This window comes from Eleutherodactylus coqui, chromosome 1, assembly GCF_035609145.1.
Source record: "Eleutherodactylus coqui strain aEleCoq1 chromosome 1, aEleCoq1.hap1, whole genome shotgun sequence".
Lineage (NCBI taxonomy): Eukaryota > Metazoa > Chordata > Amphibia > Anura > Eleutherodactylidae > Eleutherodactylus > Eleutherodactylus coqui.
The window spans coordinates 36,821,947-36,846,658 of NC_089837.1; the positions used below are offsets into that span (position 1 = coordinate 36,821,947).

The following is a 24,712-nucleotide window of genomic DNA, read 5'->3' on the forward strand; positions in this document are numbered from 1 at the left end:
CATGAAACAGGGTGCAAACAGCAGCAAATGAGGGTAAGGAGGACCTGGTATATTTTAGAAAACTTTTTGAAAACTCTGCTACACTTTAAGCGGGCTTTCTCCACCACCCTCATATCACTCAGATGTCACGTCATCCACTAACAACAGAGTAGCTTTAGCAAAGTGTCAGGCGGGCTGCAGCTTTCCTCAGCAATAACCGCCGTTCATGCATTGACAAAGAGGTTGTGCATCTTAGCATAACTCCTTTAGCAGTAGATCCACTTGTAGACCTCAAAACAGGGGCGGTAAATCTTGATTTTCGGCTATCTGACTGTCTTCTTCTAAATCCGAACTATGAAAAACTGCCTCCTTGTATTTCTTATAGATGGTGCAGTCCATGTGAGGCAATAATGTGGGGCAAATGCTTCATTTATACATTATAGTTTATTTCTGATTTGTTCCATTATGCCTGAGGAAGGACCCTGAGAGGTTGGAAAGCTCGCTATAGCATCATGTATTTTTGTTAGCCATTAAAAGTAGAGATGAGCGAGCATACTCACTAAGGACAATTACTCGAGCGAGCATTGTCCTTAGCGAGTACCTGCCCGCTCGGCGGGGGAGAGCGGGGGGGGGGGGGGCAGATGGGAGATCTCTCCCCCCGCCCCGCTCCCCCCTGCTCACTCCCACAACTCACCGCTCACTCGCGCCGACAGCCGAATCTTTTCTTCCGAGCGGGCAGGTACTCGCTAAGGACAATGCTCGCTCAAGTAATTGTCCTTAGTGAGTATGCTCGCTCATCTCTAATTAAAAGGTATCCTATCTACAAGATGACTTGGTTTCTCTCACGGAGAACAATCACACTTGGCTCTACTGGCTAACACCACCATAACAAACTTTTTTAGTTTATTTCCTGTGTTATCCGCCATTACTGCTCACCAGGCAGGGGCTTCTCATGCTGGCCTTCTCCATAGTTTGCGTCTCAGCTCTCCGACCTCTTCGCTTCTTCTCAGGCAGGTAGGCTTTTGTTGGAGGACTGTTGGGTTTCTGTTTCTTCTCATTCATACATAAAGCAGAATGTGACATAATAAATGAAGCTCTTGTCCTCCAGCGGCAATTTTTTTCCCAGTCTTTTTGAAATTGTAAAGTAAAAACAAAAACATTTCTAACAATTCAGGAGAATAAGGATAAAGGCGCCAAATCTGTAGATGCTTCTAAAAGGTTCGTTTTTGGGGACTCTCGTCTGACAATGCAAATACTTGAAACCAAAGAATAGCCAGAAAATGATACATCTGCGAAGCTGCAAAAGCCGGAGACGAGAACGACCAATTAAGTGTTTATTGTGCGCCATTCATACGTCTCGCCGAGGCATAGAAAACAAATTTACAAGTTTCTCAAGGGTTTCCTTCTTTGATTGACTATGAGCCAATGCTCATATCCTGTATGGCTCCCTCGCTGCTCCACCACCTCTTGAAGAGTGTTGTTCTTGTTACCGACGAGGCATAAGATGATTACTCAGGCGGATTTGTGTTCTTTACTGCAGTATAGTCAGATGAAACATCTCTGGATCCTCTCTTGGGATCATCTATGGAGCTGCGAAATAGACCTAAGATTCCCCTCCATCCAGAATGACCTTCCCATCATTTTTCCTTCTTGTATGTCTATTTTTTTTAAAGCTCTTCTTTATTTTGTCTCTGAAGCTTCCTCACTACCTATCCTGGCCATTTATTGAACCAGGGATACATGCTTCACCTGCCTCAGCCAAAGGTACAAGGAGGCACCACCACAGCATCTAAGGATACATGACGAAGGTGGCCTCATTGAGGTTTGCCACCTCCTTGCCCATGGACATTGTGAACTTCCGTAGGACCTCCACAAGTACTTAGGTCCACAAGATAATATTATCCTGAGGGCCAAATATATGCTTGTCTGTATTTGTACACACAGGGCATATCATAGATAGATGATATATATATATATATATATATATATATATATATATAAAATGTGTGTATATCGTTGTGTTAACAGACCAATGAGAAACCGTCAAATTCTCTTTCTATAGGACAAGTCAAGATGATCGGGGCAAGATGGAAATGTTTCTTGTCTCTCCTGTAAAGTTTGATAAATTTGAAATACAACCTGTTGCAGTTACCACAACGATACGATAGACGGGGATGCGAGGCAGCGGACGGATGTGAGAGAGAGAGATGTGAGAGAGAGAGATGAGAGAGAGAGATATGAGAGAGAGAGAGATACGAGAGAGAGAGAGATACGAGAGAGAGAGAGATACGAGAGAGAGAGAGATACGAGAGAGAGAGAGATACGAGAGAGAGAGAGATACGAGAGACAGAGAGAGATACGAGAGAGAGAGAGATACGAGAGAGAGAGAGATACGAGAGACAGAGAGAGATACGAGAGAGAGAGAGAGAGATACGAGAGAGAGAGAGATACGAGAGAGAGAGAGATACGAGAGAGAGAGAGATACGAGAGAGAGAGAGATACGAGAGAGAGAGAGATACGAGAGAGAGAGATACGAGAGAGAGAGATACGAGAGAGAGAGATACGAGAGAGAGAGATACGAGAGAGAGAGATACGAGAGAGAGAGAGAGATACGAGAGAGAGAGAGAGATACGAGAGAGAGAGAGAGATACGAGAGAGAGAGAGATACGAGAGAGAGAGAGATACGAGAGAGAGAGAGATACGAGAGAGAGAGAGATACGAGAGAGAGAGAGATACGAGAGAGAGAGAGATACGAGAGAGAGAGGGATACGAGAGAGAGAGAGATACGAGAGAGAGAGAGATACGAGAGAGAGAGAGATACGAGAGAGAGAGAGATACGAGAGAGAGAGAGATACGAGACAGAGAGAGATACGAGACAGAGAGAGATACGAGACAGAGAGAGATACGAGACAGAGAGAGATACGAGACAGAGAGAGATACGAGAGAGAGAGAGATACGAGAGAGAGAGAGATACGAGAGAGAGAGATACGAGACAGAGATACGAGACAGAGAGAGAGAGAGAGAGAGAGAGAGATACGAGAGAGAGAGAGAGAGATACGAGAGAGAGATACGAGAGAGAGAGAGATACGAGAGAGAGAGAGATACGAGAGAGAGAGAGAGAGAGATACGAGAGAGAGAGATACGAGAGAGAGAGAGATACGAGAGAGAGAGAGATACGAGAGAGAGAGAGATACGAGAGAGAGAGAGATACGAGAGAGAGAGAGAGATACGAGAGAGAGAGAGAGATACGAGAGAGAGAGATACGAGAGAGAGAGAGAGAGAGATATACGAGAGAGAGAGAGAGATACGAGAGAGAGAGAGAGATACGAGAGAGAGAGAGAGATACGAGAGAGAGAGAGAGAGATACGAGAGAGAGAGAGAGAGATACGAGAGAGAGAGAGATACGAGAGAGAGAGATTAGAGAGAGATAGTAGATCTGCGATAGTTGAAAAATATATATATGGGATAGATAATGGTGTGTGTGTGTATATATAGATAGATGGATGGAAAGATTAAATAGATGGATTGACGGATAGATGTTATATATAATATATATGTGTGTGTGTGTTCATATTCTAGTACACACTGTTATTACTGTCCTACAAATACTCTTCTGTTCGTTCTCCTTCGGACGTCTCTCTGGTCTTCCTGCTCGGTGACTTGTATCGCCATAGATGGTTTTCCCTTTGCTATCATCCAGAAGCAATCTTGTACATGGCTGATGAGATAGAGGAGGCTTTATGTCTGCACAGGTCCTGGCCCCGGGAGATAGGCCGCGCGAGGTCGCCCAGCCTTCCCTGCAGCTGATGATGAGGACGGAGCTGTGAGCGCCCGTCCCTGCGGCTGATGATGAGGACGGAGCTGTGAGCGCCCGTCCCTGCGGCTGATGATGAGGACGGAGCTGTGAGCGCCCGTCCCTGCGGCGCGGCGTGGAGCATGTGTGGCACCTGCAGAGGGGGAGATCTTCAGGAAGATATTTGGCATCCTACACGAAGGTCCATGTGTTACCTGAAGCCGTCCAAGTGGAGAGGAGAAGTGATTTGCTTCTTACCTATCTAGTGCGCCCAGCAGCTGCTGCTGACAGGTGTTATCTTCCTTTATGGCAGATGGCGACAAAATTAGGCTTTTTGGCAGGTCTCAGAGCTGCCTGCACATACAGCGGGCACACAGACACGCACCCAGACGAGCTGTGTGACAGCGGCACCGGCGAGATGCTACGCCGCTAACTCACATTGCAGTTATAGATGTCTGTGCAATGATGGGGATTACAGTCACAGAATACATCCCAGGGCCTGTATACTATATACCTACATCAACAGGACCGGTGATAAATGTCTGATCTGTGGGGGGTTTACTGCTGGGACCCCCACTGATTCAGAGAACAGGCATCTACTCAGTGAGGGGGAGTTTGAATGGAGCAGCAACTAAGTATGTGCAACGCCCCTCCATTCATATCAGTAGGACTGCTGAGATAGCGGAGTATATACGCTGCCCGGAGTATACACGCTGCCCCTCCGCTATCTCAGCAGTCTTACTATATATGAATAGAGTATGCACGCTGCCCCTCCATTCATATCAGCAGGACCGCTGAGATAGCGGAGTATACACGCTGCCCGGAGTATACACGCTGCCCGAAGTATACACGCTGCCCCTCCGCTATCTCAGCAGTCCTACTGATATGAATAGAGTATGCACGCTGCCCCTCCATTCATATCAGTAGGACCGCTGAGATAGCGGAGTATGCACGCTGCCCCTCCATTCATATCAGTAGGACTGCTGAGATAGCGGAGTATACACGCTGCCCCTCCATTCATATCAGTAGGACTGCTGAGATAGCGGGGTATGCGCGCTGCCCCTCCATTCATATCAATAGGACTGCTGAGATAGCTGAGTATACACGCTGCCCCTCCATTCATATCAGTAGGACCGCTGAGATAGCGGAGTATACACGCTGCCCCTCCATTCATATCAGTAGGACTGCTGAGATAGCTGAGTATACACGCTGCCCCTCCATTCATATCAGTAGGACTGCTGAGATAGCCGAGTATACACGCTGCCCCTCCATTCATATCAGTAGGACTGCTGAGATAGCCGAGTATACACGCTGCCCTCCATTCATATCAGTAGGACTGCTGAGATAGCGGAGTATACACGCTGCCCCTCCATTCATATCAGTAGGACTGCTGAGATAGCGGAGTATACACGCTGCCCCTCCATTCATTTCAGTAGGACTGCTGAGATAGCGGAGTATGCACGCTGCCCCTCCATTCATATCAATAGGACTGCTGAGATAGCGGAGTATACACGCTGCCCCTCCATTCATATCAGTAGGACTGCTGAGATAGCGGAGTATACACGCTGCCCCTCCATTCATATCGGTAGGACCGCTGAGATAGCTGAGTATACACGCTGCCCCTCCATTCATATCAGTAGGACTGCTGAGATAGCTGAGTATACACGCTGCCCCTCCATTCATATCAATAGGACTGTTGAGATAGCTGAGTATACACGCTGCCCCTCCATTCATATCAGTAGGACTGCTGAGATAGCGGAGTATGCACGCTGCACCTCCATTCATATCAGTAGGACCGCTGAGATAGCGGAGTATACACGCTGCCCCTCCATTCATATCAGTAGGACTGCTGAGATAGCGGAGTATACACGCTGCCCCCCCATTCATATCAGTAGGACTGCTGAGATAGCGGAGTATACACGCTGCCCCCCCATTCATATCAGTAGGACTCCTGAGATAACGGAGTATGCACGCTGCCCCTCCATTCATATCAGTAGGACTGCTGAGATAGCGGAGTATACACGCTGCGCCTCCATTCATTTCAGTAGGACTGCTGAGATAGCGGAGTATACACGCTGCCCCTCCATTCATATCGGTAGGACCGCTGAGATAGCTGAGTATACACGCTGCCCCTCCATTCATATCAGTAGGACTGCTAAGATAGCTGAGTATACACGCTGCCCCTCCATTCATATCAGTAGGACTGCTGAGATAGCGGAGTATACACGCTGCCCCTCCATTCATATCAATAGGACTGCTGAGATAGCGGAGTATACACGCTGCCCCTCCATTCATATCAATAGGACTGCTGAGATAGCGGAGTATACACGCTGCCCCCCCATTCATATCAGTAGGACTGTTGAGATAGCGGAGTATACACGCTGCCCCTCCATTCATTTCAGTAGGACTGCTAAGATAGCGGAGTATACACGCTGCCCCTCCATTCATATCAGTAGGACTGCTGAGATAGCCGAGTGAGTATACACGCTGCCCCTCCATTCATTTCAGTAGGACTGCTGAGATAGCGGAGTATACACGCTGCCCCTCCATTCATATCAGTAGGACTGCTGAGATAGCGGAGTATACACGCTGCCCCTCCATTCATTTCAGTAGGACTGCTGAGATAGCTGCGTATACACGCTGCCCCTCCATTCATATCAGTAGGACTCCTGAGATAACGGAGTATGCACGCTGCCCCTCCATTCATATCAGTAGGACTGCTGAGATAGCGGAGTATACACGCTGCGCCTCCATTCATTTCAGTAGGACTGCTGAGATAGCGGAGTATACACGCTGCCCCTCCATTCATATCGGTAGGACCGCTGAGATAGCTGAGTATACACGCTGCCCCTCCATTCATATCAGTAGGACTGCTAAGATAGCTGAGTATACACGCTGCCCCTCCATTCATATCAGTAGGACTGCTGAGATAGCGGAGTATACACGCTGCCCCTCCATTCATATCAATAGGACTGCTGAGATAGCGGAGTATACACGCTGCCCCTCCATTCATATCAATAGGACTGCTGAGATAGCGGAGTATACACGCTGCCCCCCCCATTCATATCAGTAGGACTGTTGAGATAGCGGAGTATACACGCTGCTCTCCATTCATATCAGTAGGACTGCTGAGATAGCCGAGTATGCACGCTGCCCCTCCATTCATTTCAGTAGGACTGCTGAGATAGAGGAGTATACACGCTGCCCCTCCATTGATATCAGTAGGACTGCTGAGATAGCCGAGTATACACGCTGCCCCTCCATTCATTTCAGTAGGACTGCTGAGATAGCGGAGTATACACGCTGCCCCTCCATTCATATCAATAGGACTGCTGAGATAGCGGAGTATACACGCTGCCCCTCCATTCATATCAATAGGACTGCTGAGATAGCGGAGTATACACGCTGCCCCTCCATTCATATCAGTAGGACTGCTGAGATAGCGGAGTATACACGCTGCCCCTCCATTCATTTCAGTAGGACTGCTGAGATAGCGGAGTATACACGCTGCCCCTCCATTCATATCAGTAGGACTGCTGAGATAGCGGAGTATGCACGCTGCGCCTCCATTCATATCAGTAGGACTGTTGAGATAGCGGAGTATACACGCTGCCCCTCCATTCATTTCAGTAGGACCGCTGAGATAGCGGAGTATACACGCTGCCCCCCCCATTCATATCAGTAGGACTGTTGAGATAGCGGAGTATACACGCTGCTCTCCATTCATATCAGTAGGACTGCTGAGATAGCCGAGTATGCACGCTGCCCCTCCATTCATTTCAGTAGGACTGCTGAGATAGAGGAGTATACACGCTGCCCCTCCATTGATATCAGTAGGACTGCTGAGATAGCCGAGTATACACGCTGCCCCTCCATTCATTTCAGTAGGACTGCTGAGATAGCGGAGTATACACGCTGCCCCTCCATTCATATCAATAGGACTGCTGAGATAGCGGAGTATACACGCTGCCCCTCCATTCATATCAATAGGACTGCTGAGATAGCGGAGTATACACGCTGCCCCTCCATTCATATCAGTAGGACTGCTGAGATAGCGGAGTATACACGCTGCCCCTCCATTCATTTCAGTAGGACTGCTGAGATAGCGGAGTATACACGCTGCCCCTCCATTCATATCAGTAGGACTGCTGAGATAGCGGAGTATGCACGCTGCGCCTCCATTCATATCAGTAGGACTGTTGAGATAGCGGAGTATACACGCTGCCCCTCCATTCATTTCAGTAGGACCGCTGAGATAGCGGAGTATACTCGCTGCACCTCCATTCATATCAGTAGGACTGCTGAGATAGCGGAGTATACTCGCTGCCCTCCATTCATATCAGTAGGACTGCTGACTGATCGCTATTATGGTGTAAATAAAGGCACCTCTACCCGGTGGAGATCAGCGGTTCCTTGATTTCTGCCATTAGAGTAGAGATGCGGTTGTGTACTACAGCCTTAGCGCTGATCCTGATCGCTTGCCCTTGTGATCAATAGGACAAATTCATCTTGGCTCTAGAGGCGGCTTATCTTGACCAGATGTGGGGCAAACAGGACCCCCCTTCTTGGAATCGTGAGGGTCCCATCGGCCGGACCCCACTGATGTGTCAGGTTCTACTAATCGCAAGTCGGCAGTCCTACTAATTGCAAATCTCACTGATTAGTAAATGTGCCGGACGGCCATCGCATCAGTTGATGTCTCATAGTTAATGAAGGAAATCAGCTGATGCAACTCATGCGACAGCTGCCTGGCACCAGTGAGCCGGGGGTGTAGGGTTTATAAAACCCTTCTCGGTTGGCATCCACTCGTTTCTTCCGCACCCCTGGGAAACTAATGAGGTGCGGTGGTCTTGGCCGGGACGATCAGGGTAGAAGAGCTGTCGTGGCGGTGAACAGGCTGCCTTCTCCGGTGGTCCAGGGGCGGGCAGGATACATGCAGGAAGTGAAAAGTGACCAATCAATGGCAATGAAGTATCCTAACACTGCGGGGGCGGAGTGATCGCTGTGGATTGGCTCTCCGCTTTGCTTTAAGAAGTGCAGCGCTGCCTCCGGCACTTTAATAAATAGCGAATTTAACGTTTTTGGAACAAAACTGAAACGAGGGGCGATTAGTGGGCGAAATAATTAAATTAACTTGATTAATCACCCAGCCCTACATGTAAAGCACCTACATATGTGAGAAATACTTGCCACAAGTCCTATACAATTGCGCTGCCGGAAAGCGATAAAGTGTGGCATACCATTTTGTTACTACATGCCACACAACGACCGTCACCTGTGACTTTTTTTTCCTTCTTTGTTCCTAAATATGACCAATTTATGAAGCCAACGCCATGAAATAAACATGACATCTGGCTTTAGATTCTGCGCCAAGAAGCTGCTGACCTAACGTTGGCTCCAGGATGCATCCGATGGGACCCTCAACAATATAATCTGCTCACAGCGTACAGGCAACTAGAGGGGAATCAAGGTCAATTCTGATATATTAATATCCATTAAACAGACCCCCAAAAAGTCAAAGCTAAGGGGGCAAAAAGGAAAGAGCACGAGGCAGCAGATTGGAACAAGGAAGTGCCTGCTTCTCTGTCTGCTTGCTTGAGAGTCTGGGGGCGTTTTAGTGGGTGGAATTGTAATATGTGTAACCCATAATCTGGTGCTCTGGACACTGGTGTTTGGCATCACATTTTACATGTAGGCCAATATTTCTGACTTCTTACGAAGTTGACTAAAATTAAATGGTTTTTCCAATTTTCAAAAAATTTGCCTCACTGTAAGGAATAGCAAAAAACATCCATTACTCACTGTCTAGTGCAGCACCACACACCCGGTTCCCTTCTTTCTGGTCCCCTCTGAAACCGGAAGTGGTAACATAATGTTCATTACTCACGATGGTAACGTGCCGCGCATGCACCATGACTGCTGAGGCCAGCGATTGGCTGCAGTGGCCATGGGAGTGAGGAATATCTCATTACTTCTGGCACTGGACCAGAGGCACAGTGGAAGTCTTGAGTAATGCTGATTTAGGCTTTTTATGCCTACCTATAAAGGTCAGAAAACCCAATTAATGTAATCAAAATTTTGGCCCGTTATTAGCTCAATCATGTTGGTTTTGACTCCTGGTGACTGTATTAAAAGAGTATTCTCGAGATCAGGGTATCCTATAGAGAGAACACCTTTCAGAGGCACCGACAATAATGATATCACCTCTGCAATACTGCAGAAAAACTGACCTATTGGGGCCTCTAGATTGTCTTCTCTTCTGTCTTCAGGCTCCTCATTGACAAGGTCATGATTCCCTTGATCCATCTATTTTGTTGCTGGTTATCTTCCTACTCTTTTTCCTTCTTTTCAAGCCTTTCTATCTTTTCCATTGTTGAGAACTCGCACATCAGCCTGAGATCACCATACACAATGTCAGGTGGTAGCTGAAATGATGTAAAGCCATCACCATTGGACCCTGGAACAATGGAAACTCATCTTGAACTTTTTATATGATTTGGGATGGGATCTTAGATGTAATGAAGAAAAATCTCAATGTTCACAACATCTTCAGGCCTTCGTCCCCAGGATCCAACATTGGGTTCCATCTGGATCACCAAAAATGGCATCTAGATGGAAACCTGGAAAGAATCATAGGCTTCAATTACTCCAAGAAGGTTTCCGTTTCGGTAGGGTCTCGGCATTAATGCTAGAGAAAATAGCATATTCAACTACTCTTTTCTCTCCAACACAAATGCCAAAACTTAATGGCACCCCGCTCAAATGGAGACCCCCATTGGTGTCCTTTCAAGTACTGAAAGCCATCCTCCAGACGGAACCTGGGGATCGAGGTCTGAACACGATATGCACAGACCCTTACAATGCCAAATTGCGAGTTTCTGCCGTTAAGAGGAGATAATTTCTTCTTTTAGCAGGACAATGCTCTTGAGCAAGAAATCAGGGTCATAACATGGTTGGCCCAGTTTTGTGTACTTTGACCCCAACCCTATTAATTCCTCTGTGGCTAAATAGATGCAGGTCCTGATATACATGACCTACGATTTACTCGAAAGCCTTCCACGAAAAGTGAAAACTGTTGGAGACCAAGCCGAAATGAGTGTCCATTGTTTTGGAATGAGATGGTCAGAAGCCTATATAGATGTGATGGCCACATACTTTTGGCCCTGTAGAGCATATATGTAGTATTCATTCGTATACCTTATACTGTAGGTGTTGGAGGACCGGCCTGGACCCTCTGTGATCTTATCGGATGCACTGTTTGTATAATGGGCTGTCTATATACAGAGTCATGGCTTTCTATGGAAAATGGGTCATTCGAGGCTGTACTAAGAATGGCAATTTCATCTAAATGTAGAGCAGTGCAGAGATATGTACACCGCCATCTGTCCCGAAATCTGTTACACGTTTCAAGCACAGCTTCATACAGCCCTGAGGGGCCTGAATTCCAAGAGCTTTAGACCCCCAACCCACCTCCTCCCATTGAACATGGCAGAGGCTCCTAGTATGCTGGAAGTCAGGGAATGTCAGAGAACAATACACTAGAAGGCCACAACCATAAAGGAGAGAGATAATATGCCTTTATAATACACGTCTACCCCTTATTGTTACTATAAACTCTGTCTTATTTTAATAAGGATCTTCGTCCATGCCCATAAGAGCTGACAGTGTACAGGAGAGAGGTCCCCACCCATAAGAGCTGACACTCTACAGGAGAGAGATCCCTGTCCGTAGGAGCTGACACTCTACAGGAGAGAGATCCCTGTCCGTAGGAGCTGACACTCTACAGGAGAGAGATCCCTGTCCGTAGGAGCTGACACTCTACAGGAGAGAGATCCCTGTCCGTAGGAGCTGACACTCTACAGGAGAGAGATCCCTGTCCGTAGGAGCTGACACTCTACAGGAGAGAGATCCCTGTCCGTAGGAGCTGACACACTACAGGAGAGAGATCCCTGTTCGTAGGAGCTGACACTGTACAGGAGAGAAGTCCCTTCCCATAAGAGCTGACACTCTACAGGAGAGAGATCCCCACTCATAAGAGCTGACACTCTACAGGAGAGAGGTCCCCACTCATAAGAGCTGACACTCTACAGGAGAGAGGTCCCCACTCATAAGAGCTGACACTCTACAGGAGAGAAATCCCCACCCATAAGAGCTGACACTCTACAGGAGAGAGATCCCTGTCCGTAGGAGCTGACACTCTACAGGAGAGAGATCCCTGTTCGTAGGAGCTGACACTGTACAGGAGAGAAGTCCCTTCCCATAAGAGCTGACACTCTACAGGAGAGAAGTCCCTTCCCATAAGAGCTGACACTCTACAGGAGAGAAATCCCCACTCATAAGAGCTGACTCTCTGCAGGAGAGAGATCCCCGCCCATAAGAGCTGACACTCTACAGGAGAGAGATCCCTGCCCATAAGAGCTGACACTCTACAAGAGAGATCCCCACCCATAAGAGCTGACACTTTACAGGAGAGAGGTCCATGCCCATAAGAACTGACACTCTACAGAGAAGAGGACCCTAACCATAAAAGCTGACATTCTACAGGAGAGAGATCCCCACCCATAAGAGTTGACACTAGACAGGAGAGAGATCCCTGGCCATAAGAGCTGACAGTGTACAGGAGAGAAGTTCATGCCCAGAAGAGCTGACACTCTATGAGAGAGAAGTCCATGCCCATAAGAGCGGACACACTACTAGACAGGCCCTGTCATAAGAGATAACACTCTACAGGAAAGAGATCTCCGCCTATAAGAGCTGACACTCCACATGAGAGAGGTTCCTGGCCATAAGAGCTGACACTTTAAAGGAGAGAGGTCCTTGCTCATAGAGCTGACACTCTACAGGAGAGATTCCTGCCCATTAGAGCTGACACTCTACAGGAGAGATTCCTGCCCATTAGAGCTGACACTCTACGGGAGAGAGGTCCTGCCATAAAAGATAACACTCTGCAGGAGAGAGGTCCCCGTCCGTAAGAGCTGACACTCTACAGGTGGGAGGCCATTCCAATAAGAGCTGACACTCTACAGGAGGGAGGCCATTCCAATAAGAGCTGAAACTCTTCAGGGGAGAAATGTCCCTGCCCATAAGAGCTGACACTCTACAGTGGAGAGGATGCCATCCACAATAGCAAACACTCTGCAGGAGAAAGGTCCCTGGCCCTGAAAGCTGACACTATATGTAAGAGTGGTCCCTGCCCATAAGAGCTAGCACTCTACAGGGGAGATGTCCCTAGCCATATGAGCTGATATGCTATGGGAAAGAGGTCCCTACCCTTAACCCCTTAGTGACAGAGCTTTTTTGCTTTTTTCATTTTTGTTTTTTCCTACTCCCTTTTAAAAAATCGTAGCTCCTTTATTTATCCATCGACGTCGCTGTATGAGGGCTTGTTGTTTTTTGCGGGATGAGTTGTATTTTTCGATGGCACTATTTATTGTACCATATAATTTACTGAAAAACTTTTAAAAAATTCTTAGCGGAGAGAAATGGAAAAAAAACGACATTCCACCATCTTTCGGTGCGTCCTGTTTCTACAGCACACAAATTGCAACAAAAGCGACCTGATATTTTTATTCTATGGGTCAGTACGATTGCTACGATACCAAACTTATATAGTTTTTCTTTTGCTGTAGTACTTTAATTTTTTTTTTTAAGATATTTAATTTTTTTCAATTATTTTCTGCGGTCATTTTGTGCGCGCGATACCTTTTTTATTTTTCCGTCGACGTAGTTGAGCAAAGGCTCATTTTTTGCAGGATGTCCTGAAGTTTCCGATAGTATTAATTTGGAATACATACAACTTTTTGATCGCTTTTTATTGCGTTTTTTCTGGGAGACAGGGTAACTAAAAAAGTGTATTTCTGGCGTTCTTTATTTTTTTTTTCAGGCGACGTTCACCGTGCAGGAAAAATAATGCACTACTTTGATAGATCGGACTTTTACGGACGCAGCGATACCAAATACATATTTTTATTTTATGATTTTGATTTTTTAATAATGGATATGGCAAAAGGGGGGTGATTTAAACTTTTATAACTTTTTTTTTTTAACAATTAAAAAAACTTTATTGATTATTTTTTTTACATTACTTTGAAGTCCCCCTGGGGGACTTTAACATACGATGCTTTGATCGCTCCTGCAGTATGACGTAATGCTATAGCATTACGTCATACTGCTTTTTTACAGGCAGTCTTTCAAGCCACCCTGTGTGGATGGCTTGATAGGCAGTCTGCTAATGCAGCCCTGGGGCCATTCATTAGGCCCCCGGCTGCCATGACACCTGCACGGCTCCCCCGATCTCACCGCGGGGGGAGAGAAGTCCATGCCCATAGGGACTGACACTCTATGGGAGAGAAGCCCCGGCCATAAGAGCTGTCACTCTACAGGAGAGAAGCCCCGGCCATAAGAGCTGTCACTCTACAGGAGAGAAGCCCCGGCCATAAGAGCTGTCACTCTACAGGAGAGAAGCCCTGTCTATAAGAGTTGAGTCTTCCCCAGGCTAAGCTCTCTTATCATATTAATGTATCAGATTTGTCCGTATTTGTGTTTTATGACTTTTGTCTTTGTTGTTGCTTTGCCCTCATCCCCTACATCTTTCTTACAGGAATTGACTGCAAATGGATTTGGAAATATCACCACAGAAATCCGCGAGGAAACCAACTTCTACTACGCAGAAGACTATCACCAGCAGTATCTCAGCAAGGTGCCTAATGGCTACTGCGGGCTGGGCGGCACTGGAGTCTCCTGCCCAGTTGGTCTCAAATAAATAGTCCTCCACTCAACGATCTTCAGTCTCAGGATGATATAATGATTGTAGCGCTTTTATTCATGATTTTGATCTTTCTTATGCTCTTTTGGCTTTAATACATAAAGTTCCCAGCAAACGTCATATTGTACCTGACTATCTTCCTTCTGTAATTGAAACATGCACATGATAACAATGACCATGGAAAGACTTACCTGGAAGCATCACTACCATTGGTGGAGTAGTTCCTCTTTGTCATGGTCATCTTGTAGCACAGTGCATTTCTTGGTGCCCATTGTACGGCACCTTGTAACATCATTTTTATGATCTTCCAAGATGGTGTCTTTAAAGAATAGCCATGTTTATCTATAGCCATAACCATATCATTCTTGGACATGGCTATGAGCGCAGCTTATGACAATGGACCACAGTGGTTTTTGGTCAGCCCAGTGAATTTATGAGTAAGCTCCAAATTACTACAAATGATTATGAAAATATGAAGGTGGGTCAAGAATTCCCATGACCATTTCAGTCCTTCGCCATCGTCAACCAACGAGTCTACGATATGGGATTCTTTTTGATGTAGGTAAAGGTAAAGTCTCCTGGTGCAAGCACCGAGGCTGATTAGTAGGGTGATATCACAACGGTACGTTTTCTTGGCAGACTGTTTTTGTGGGGTGGTTTGCCATCGCCTTCCGCAGTCGTACTTACCCCCCCCCCCGCACCAAGTTGGGTACTTATTTTACCGACCTCAGCAGGATGGAAGGCTGAGTGAACCCCGAGCCGGCTACCTGAACCTTGTGGAGATTGAATCCGCAACCTTCAGGTCGTGTTACACATCTAGAGTCAAGACAGATGTCCCACATACAGTACAGGTGTACCATAGCAGGGCTGGCACAGCTCACCATGGTACTATGACTTAGTATTTCTGGTTTTATATGCACTGAATGGCCAGTTTCTTAGAGACCCTCATCCAGTAGTGCGTTGGACCACCTTTGCCCTTCGAAACTGCAGGCATTCGTTATGGCGTAGATTCTATTAGATGATGACATTCTTGTCTATTCTTGGAATATCAGTCCTTACGGACAGGAAGCTTCTTGTAGTATTCACCAATTAGATGGCAGTACTGACATGTTCTGACCAGCTGACAGGAAGGGTTCATCGATTCATGCTGCCTGTGCCAAATTCTGCCCCTCCCATCAGTACGGTGCAACAGAAATCTGGATTCATCTCCCATAGAAGGCTCGTGCCTCTAATGAAGTGGCCATCCAGCGTAGATCTACAAGTAAAGCTACGACATAATGTAACTTTTTATCCCATAGGCGGAACATTGAGGTTTTACCATGACAAAAAGTTGCCATGGAGCCGCAGTCTTTTTACTTTGTCACATTTTTGCGTCTCATATTTACACAATATGTCATACAGACCCTGCATTGTGTGTAATGACAAAGAATTTTTGGCGTCCTCATTAGACCCCTCGCGCCTCCAGCACATTATTGCCGGTGCTTGTGTTTACAGTGCACAACAATAAGCCTCATTTCCATATTGTTCTGCGAGTGTTGTTTATCCGACTGTTACATGTCAAGAATCAATTTCTGAAAAATGAAATAAAGCCATTTAATCTGCAAAGTAGAACAGCGAAGGGATCTGCTGAAGTCCCGCTGATTAATAACCGCTGTGTTTATCACCCTCATTGGCTTCAATTAATTTGTCGGATTCGTTGACTGAACGGGGACTTGGTTGGGTTCCACATTGGGAAAACAATCCATGTTCTATGCCTGTAGGCTACGCCAAAAGTAGTGGAGCTGCGCGGGCTGAGGAGCGCGGCTGGAGCATATGCCGCATCCTGGCAGATACTTTTTACAACTTTCATGTTGTTAAAATGAACTGTTGTCTCAGCGTCGGGGAACAGATGGCGGGAGGTGATTTACTCCGTGTCTAATATTTAGGTGTTCAAACCAATTGCCTGAACTTGAGGTTCGCACCTCTACGAGTGGAAAATGCGTTTTCTATAGCAGTTGATGAAAATGATCTGAAATTTCTAAGAAAACTGTGTCCGAACCAATATGGCTGCCATTATAGAGCCCTTACGATTGTCACCCAGCTTGCCGAATCTCTGTTAAAGGGGTGTCATGGTTAGAAAAACATGGCTGCCTTATTCCAAACCAAGCGTCACCCTTGTCCATGAGTTGGGTTTGGTATCGCCGCTTGGCTCCCATTCACTTCAGTGAAGCTGAGCTGCAGTACCACAATGTAAATGTAAGATTATATACATGGGCAAGGGAAATCCATGTCACCATTACACACTAAATGGGAAACCACTGGGAACACTGACAGGGAAAGGGGCTTGGGGGGTTTAGTTAATTTAACTGGAGCAACCAGTGTCAGGCAGCTGCTGCCAAGGCAAATAGGATCATGGGGGCATCAGAAGAGGTCTAGGGGCGCATGAGGAGAACATTGTTCTTCCTCTTTACAAGTCACTGGTCAGAACACACATGGGATTGTAAGATCTGGAAAGGGGGAGGGGTTTGTCTTTATGTAAAATCTTGTTTAAAGCCCACATTACGGGAAGATATACTGGAGGGAGATGAACATGTGGAGTCTAGATGGGTAAATATACATAGAGTGAAAAACAACAATAAAATCCTCCTAGGGGTTTTCTGTAGACACCTAATATAACAGAAGACACTGAAAATCTATTACTGAGGCAAATAGATGAAGCAACCAATCCCAATGAGGTCATTATTATGGGGGACTTTAACTATCTGGATATAAACTATGAGATCCGCAGGCTTCGGCTTCCTAAAGGTAACTTTCTGCCAATTAGTAAAGATAATTAACTTACACACTTTGTACAGGACCCGACTAGGGAGCGGCCATTGTGGCCTTAATACTAACCAACAGACCTGACAGAATAACAGGGGCGCAGGTCAGGGGGCACCTGGGAAATAGTGACCATAATATAATACATTCACAGGTGGAAATTCCTGCTGCATGCTGCCATAGGATTGCAATAGATAATGCAATCCTATACAGACAGCCGCGGTTTGATGGCGTGAAAACTCACGCGGTAAACAACTCGCGGCATGACCTATTTCCATGCGAGCCTCGCAGAGGCCCGCACAAACGTCACCGCTGACGCGCCAGCTCTGCTCTGCGCATGTGTGGCTGTGTGCCAACCGACACATCACAGTGCAGAGAGAGAAGACGCCAGACGGGTGAGTATATGGTCAATACCAGGGTACGGGTGACTTCCCGCTGCAAGAATTCTCATAGCGGGATCCGACCCGGCCGTGTGCAGGACGCCTTACAGGAATAAGAGACTTTGTTATAGGAGAAAACCAATGTGGTTTATAAAGATGCAAAGGGGCAATAAACAGCAAAAAGAAAGCGTGTAAAGTAATATAAGAAGAAGGCAGCAAAGAAGCATTTAACAGCTATAAGGAAAAATAAATGATGGAAAAATCAGATAAAAGCAGCATTTAACACTGATAAATGTGCGGTTCTGCACACGGGCAGAGGAAATCCATGCCACCATTACACACCAAATGGGAAACCACTGGGAACACTGACAGGGAGAAGGACTGGGGGGGTTTAGTTAACTGTAAGCTTAACTGGAGCAACCAGTGTCAGGCAGCTGCTACCAAGGCATATAGGATCATGGGGGCATCAGAAGAGGTCTAGGGGCGCATGAGGAGAACATTGTTCTTCCTCTTTACAAGTCACTGGTCAGACCACACATGGAATATTGTGGACAGTTTTGGGCACCGGTACTTATGAGGAACATATCTGAGCTTGAGCGAGTACAAAGGCGGCAACTAAAGTAATACATGGAATGGGGCGGACTACAATACCCAGAGAGGTCATCAAAATTAAGATTTATTTAGTTTAGGAAAAAGATAGCTGAGGGGCGTCCTAATAATTATGTATAATAGATCAGGGGACAATACAGAGATCTCTCCCATCTATTTATATCCAGGACTGTAACAAGGGGGCGCTCTAATAACTATGTATAAATAAATCAGGGGACAGTACAGAGATCTCTCCCATCATCTATTTATACCCAGGACTGTAACAAGGGGGCGCTCTCATAACCATGTATAAATATATCACGGGATAATACAGAGATCTCTCCCATCATCTATTTATATCCAGGACTGTAACAAGGGGACGCTCTAATAAGTATGTATAAATATATCAGGGGACAATACAGAGATCTCTCCCATCATCTATTATACCCAGGACTGTAACAAGGGGGCGCTCTAATAACTATGTATAAGTATATCCAGGGACAATACAGAGATCTCTCCCATCATCTATTTATACCCAGGACTGTAACAAGAGGGCGCTCTAATAACTATGTATAAATATATCAGGGGACAATACAGAGATCTCTCCCATCATCTATTTATACACAGGACTGTAACAAGGGGGCGCACTAATAACTATGTATAATATATCAGGGGACAATACAGAGATCTCTCCCATCATCTATTTATACCCAGGACTGTAACAAGGGGGCGCTCTAATAACTATGTATAAATATATCAAGTGACAATACAGAGATCTCTCCCATCATCTATTATACCCATGACTGTAACAAGAGGGCGCTCTAATAACTATGTATAAATATATCAGGGGACAATACAGAGATCTGTCCCATCATCTATAATACCCAGGACTGTAACAAGGGGGTGCTCTAATAACTATGTATAATATATCAGGGGACAATACAGAGATCTCTCCCATCATCTATTTATACCCAGGACTGTAACAAGGGGCACTCTAATAACTACGTATAAATATATCAGGGGACAATACAGAGATCTCTCACATTATCTATTATACCCAGGACTGTAACAAGGGGGCGCTCTGATAACTATATATAATATATCAGGGGACAATAGAGAGATCTCTCCCATCATCTATTTATATCGAGGTCTGAAACAAGGGGGCGCTCTAAGAACTATGTATAAGTATATCCAGGGACAATACAGAGATCTCTCCCATCATCTATTATACCCAGGACTGTAACAAGGGGGCGCTCCAATAACTATGTATAATATATCAGGGGACAATACAGAGATCTCTCCCATCATCTATTATACCCAGGACTGTAACAAGGGGGCGCTCTAATAACTATGTATAAGTATATCCAGGGACAATACAGAGATCTCTCCCATCATCTATTTATACCCAGGACTGTAACAAGAGGGCGCTCTAATAACTATGTATAAATATATCAGGGGACAATACAGAGATCTCTCCCATCATCTATTTATACACAGGACTGTAACAAGGGGGCGCTTTAATAACTATGTATAATATATGAGGGGACAATACAGAGATCTCTCCCATCATCTATTTATACCCAGGACTGTAACAAGGGGGCGCTCTAATAACTATGTATAAATATATCAAGTGACAATACAGAGATCTCTCCCATCATCTATTATACCCATGACTGTAACAAGAGGGCGCTCTAATAACTATGTATAAATATATCAGGGGACAATACAGAGATCTGTCCCATCATCTATAATACCCAGGACTGTAACAAGGGGGTGCTCTAATAACTATGTATAATATATCAGGGGACAATACAGAGATCTCTCCCATCATCTATTTATACCCAGGACTGTAACAAGGGGCACTCTAATAACTACGTATAAATATATCAGGGGACAATACAGAGATCTCTCACATTATCTATTATACCCAGGACTGTAACAAGGGGGCGCTCTGATAACTATATATAATATATCAGGGGACAATACAGAGATCTCTCCCATCATCTATTTATATCGAGGTCTGAAACAAGGGGGCGCTCTAATAACTATGTATAAGTATATCCAGGGACAATACAGAGATCTCTCCCATCATCTATTTATACCCAGGACTGTAACAAGGGGGCGCTCTCATAACTATGTATAATATATCAGGGGACAATACAGAGATCTCTCCCATCATCTAATATACCCAGGACTGTAACAAGGGGGCGCTCTAATAACTATGTATAAGTATATCCAGGGACAATACAGAGATCTCTCCCATCATCTATTTATACCCAGGACTGTAACAAGGGGGCGCTCTAATAACTATGTATAAATATATCAAGTGACAATACAGAGATCTCTCCCATCATCTATTATACCCATGACTGTAACAAGAGGGCGCTCTAATAACTATGTATAAATATATCAGGGGACAATACAGAGATCTCTCCCATCATCTATTTATACACAGGACTGTAACAAGGGGGCGCTCTAATAACTATGTATAATATATCAGGGGACAATACAGAGATCTCTCCCATCATCTATTTATACCCAGGACTGTAACAAGGGGGCGCTCTAATAACTATGTATAAATATATCAAGTGACAATACAGAGATCTCTCCCATCATCTATTATACCCATGACTGTAACAAGAGGGCGCTCTAATAACTATGTATAAATATATCAGGGGACAATACAGAGATCTGTCCCATCATCTATAATACCCAGGACTGTAACAAGGGGGCGCTCTAATAACTATGTATAATATATCAGGGGACAATACAGAGATCTCTCCCATCATCTATTTATACCCAGGACTGTAACAAGGGGGCGCTCTAATAACTATGTATAAATATATCAAGTGACAATACAGAGATCTCTCCCATCATCTATTATACCCATGACTGTAACAAGAGGGCGCTCTAATAACTATGTATAAATATATCAGGGGACAATACAGAGATCTGTCCCATCATCTATAATACCCAGGACTGTAACAAGGGGGTGCTCTAATAACTACCGTATATACCGGCGTATAAGACGACTTTTGAACCCCGAAAAATCTGCTCTGCAGTCGGGGGTCGTCTTATGCGCCGGTAATACAAAAAAAAAAAAAGTGTAAAAAAAAAAAATTTATTACTCACCTCCCACGGCGTTCTGTCGCGCTCCGGCAGGCTGTCGCTCGCCCCTCGTCCCCGGCGCAGCATAGCTTTCTGAATGCGGGGCTTGAAATCCCCGCTTCCAGAAAGCTAATACACACGCCGGCAGCCATGACAGCATGGAATGGCTGTGATTGGCTAAAGCACACGTGGCTTCAGCCAATCACACTATTCAATGACATCATTGAATGGCTGTGATTGGCTGAAGGCGCACGTGTTAGCAATCACAGCCAGTCAATGATGTCATTGAATAGTGTGATTGGCTGAAGCCACGTGTGCTTTAGCCAATCACAGCCATTCAATGATGTCATGGCTGCCGGCGTGTGTATTAGCTTTCTGGAAGCGGGGATTTCAAGCCCCGCATTCAGAAAGCTATGCTGCGCCGGGGACGAGGGGCGAGCGACAGCCTGCCGGAGCGCGACAGAACGCCGTGGGAGGTGAGTAATGAATTTATTTTTTTTTCTCCACTGTATACCGGCGTATAAGGTGACAGTTGGGGGGTCGTCTTATACGCCCCGTCGCCTTATACGCCGGTATATACGGTATGTATAATATATCAGGGGACAATACAGAGATCTCTCCCATCATCTATTTATACCCAGGACTGTAACAAGGGGCACTCTAATAACTACGTATAAATATATCAGGGGACAATACAGAGATCTCTCACATTATCTATTATACCCAGGACTGTAACAAGGGGGCGCTCTGATAACTATATATAATATATCAGGGGACAATACAGAGATCTCTCCCATCATCTATTTATATCGAGGTCTGAAACAAGGGGGCGCTCCAATAACTATGTATAAATATATCAGAAGACAATACAGAGATCTCTCCCATCATCTATTTATACCCAGGACTGTAACAAGGGGGCGCTCTCATAACTATGTATAATATATGAGGGGACAATACAGAGATCTCTCCCATCATCTAATATACCCAGGACTGTAACAAGGGGGCGCTCTAATAACTATGTATAAATATATCAGGGGACAATACAGAGATCTCTCCCATCATCTATTTATACCCAGGACTGTAACAAGGGGCACTCTAATAACTATGTATAAATATATCAAGTGACAATACAGAGATCTCTCCCATCATCTATTATACCCATGACTGTAACAAGGGGGCGCTCTAATAACTATGTATAAATATATCAGGGGAAAATACAGAGATCTCTCCCATCATCTATTATACCCAGGACTGTAACAAGGGGCACTCTAATAACTACGTATAAATATATCAGGGGACAATACAGAGCTCTCTCACATTATCTATTATACCCAGGACTGTAACAAGGGGGCGCTCTGATAACTATATATAATATATCAGGGGACAATAGAGAGATCTCTCCCATCATCTATTTATATCGAGGTCTGAAACAAGGGGGCGCTCTAATAACTATGTATAAGTATATCCAGGGACAATACAGAGATCTCTCCCATCATCTATTTTACCCAGGACTGTAACAAGGGGGCGCTCCAATAACTATGTATAAATATATCAGAAGACAATACAGAGATCTCTCCCATCATCTATTTATACCCAGGACTGTAACAAGGGGGCGCTCTCATAACTATGTATAATATATCAGGGGACAATACAGAGATCTCTCCCATCATCTAATATACCCAGGACTGTAACAAGGGGGCGCTCTAATAACTATGTATAAATATATCAGGGGACAATACAGAGATCTCTCCCATCATCTATTTATACCCAGGACTGTAACAAGGGGCACTCTAATAACTATGTATAAATATATCAAGTGACAATACAGAGATCTCTCCCATCATCTATTATACCCATGACTGTAACAAGGCGGCGCTCTAATAACTATATATAAATATATCACGGGAAAATACAGAGATCTCTCCCATCATCTATTATACCCAGGACTGTAACAAGGGGCACTCTAATAACTACGTATAAATATATCAGGGGACAATACAGAGATCTCTCACATTATCTATTATACCCAGGACTGTAACAAGGGGGCGCTCTGATAACTATATATAATATATCAGGGGACAATAGAGAGATCTCTCCCATCATCTATTTATATCGAGGTCTGAAACAAGGGGGCGCTCTAATAACTATGTATAAGTATATCCAGGGACAATACAGAGATCTCTCCCATCATCTATTATACCCAGGACTGTAACAAGGGGGCGCTCCAATAACTATGTATAATATATCAGGGGACAATACAGAGATCTCTCCCATCATCTATTATACCCAGGACTGTAACAAGGGGGCGCTCTAATAACTATGTATAAATATATCAGGGGACAATACAGAGATCTCTCCCATCATCTATTATACCCAGGACTGTAGCAAGGTGGCACTCTAATAAATATGTATAAATATATCATGAGACAATGCAGAGATCTCTCCCATCATCTATTTATACCCAGCACTATAACAATATATCAGGGGACAATACAGAGATCTCTCCCATCATCTATTATACCCAGGACTGTAACAAGGGGGCGCTCTAATAACTATGTATAAATATATCATGGGACAATATAGAGATCTCTACCAGGATCTGTTTATACCAGGACTGTGACTGTAAGGGCTCCTGTCCATGGGCGATAGTGCATTGCGTTACTCAAAGGGATAATCCGTCCGAAAGTTACACAGCGCACACTATCTATAGCGTTGCTATGAAAACCGCAGCCTCCTGTCGACGAGCAGAGAATCATAGCGATTCTCCGCTCACAGGACTCAAATTGCAGCATTCCGCGATTTGCCGCGATTCTTTGTGGTGAGCCTATTTGTCAGATAGGCTCAGCGCAGAGAACTGACAGCTCTCCCACCTGCTCCCCAGTGGCGGAATATCGCTAACGATATTCCGCCTCGGCCGTGGACAGGGGGCCTAACAAGGGGGCGCCCTCTACATCTAGAAGAAAGAAGGTTTCATCGCCAACATAGAAGGAGGTTCTTTACTGTAAGAGCAGTGAGACTATGGAACTATCTGCCGGATGACCTAGTGATGGAGGACCCACGAATAGACTACTACCTGGACGCCTTCCTGGAGTGTTACAATATTACATCACTGATTACTCAGAAGGGTCGGTGATCCGGGGATTATTCTGATTGCCAGATTGTTAGGGAAGGAATTTTTTTTTCCTGAATTGAGGAACATCGGCTTCTACCTCATTTGGTGTTTTTTGCCTTCCTCTAGATCATCATTGGGGGCCAATAGGCTGAACTGGATGGACAGAGGGTTTTTTTTAGCCTAAAATA

At 45.3% G+C, this 24,712-nt stretch overlaps 1 protein-coding gene across 2 annotated transcripts in view; it reads left to right on the forward strand.

The window, feature by feature from the left end:
* The window catches only part of MSRA (methionine sulfoxide reductase A), a 295,929-nt gene extending 281,274 nt beyond the window's left edge, over positions 1-14,655 (forward strand). For both annotated transcript variants that reach the window (XM_066594899.1, XM_066594903.1), the window contains exon 7: positions 14,373-14,655. In XM_066594899.1, coding sequence (XP_066450996.1) covers positions 14,373-14,534 — 162 coding nt within the window. In that variant the 3' untranslated portion in view covers positions 14,535-14,655. The remainder of the gene's footprint in view (positions 1-14,372) is intronic.
* Positions 14,656-24,712: the final 10,057 nt, after the last annotated feature.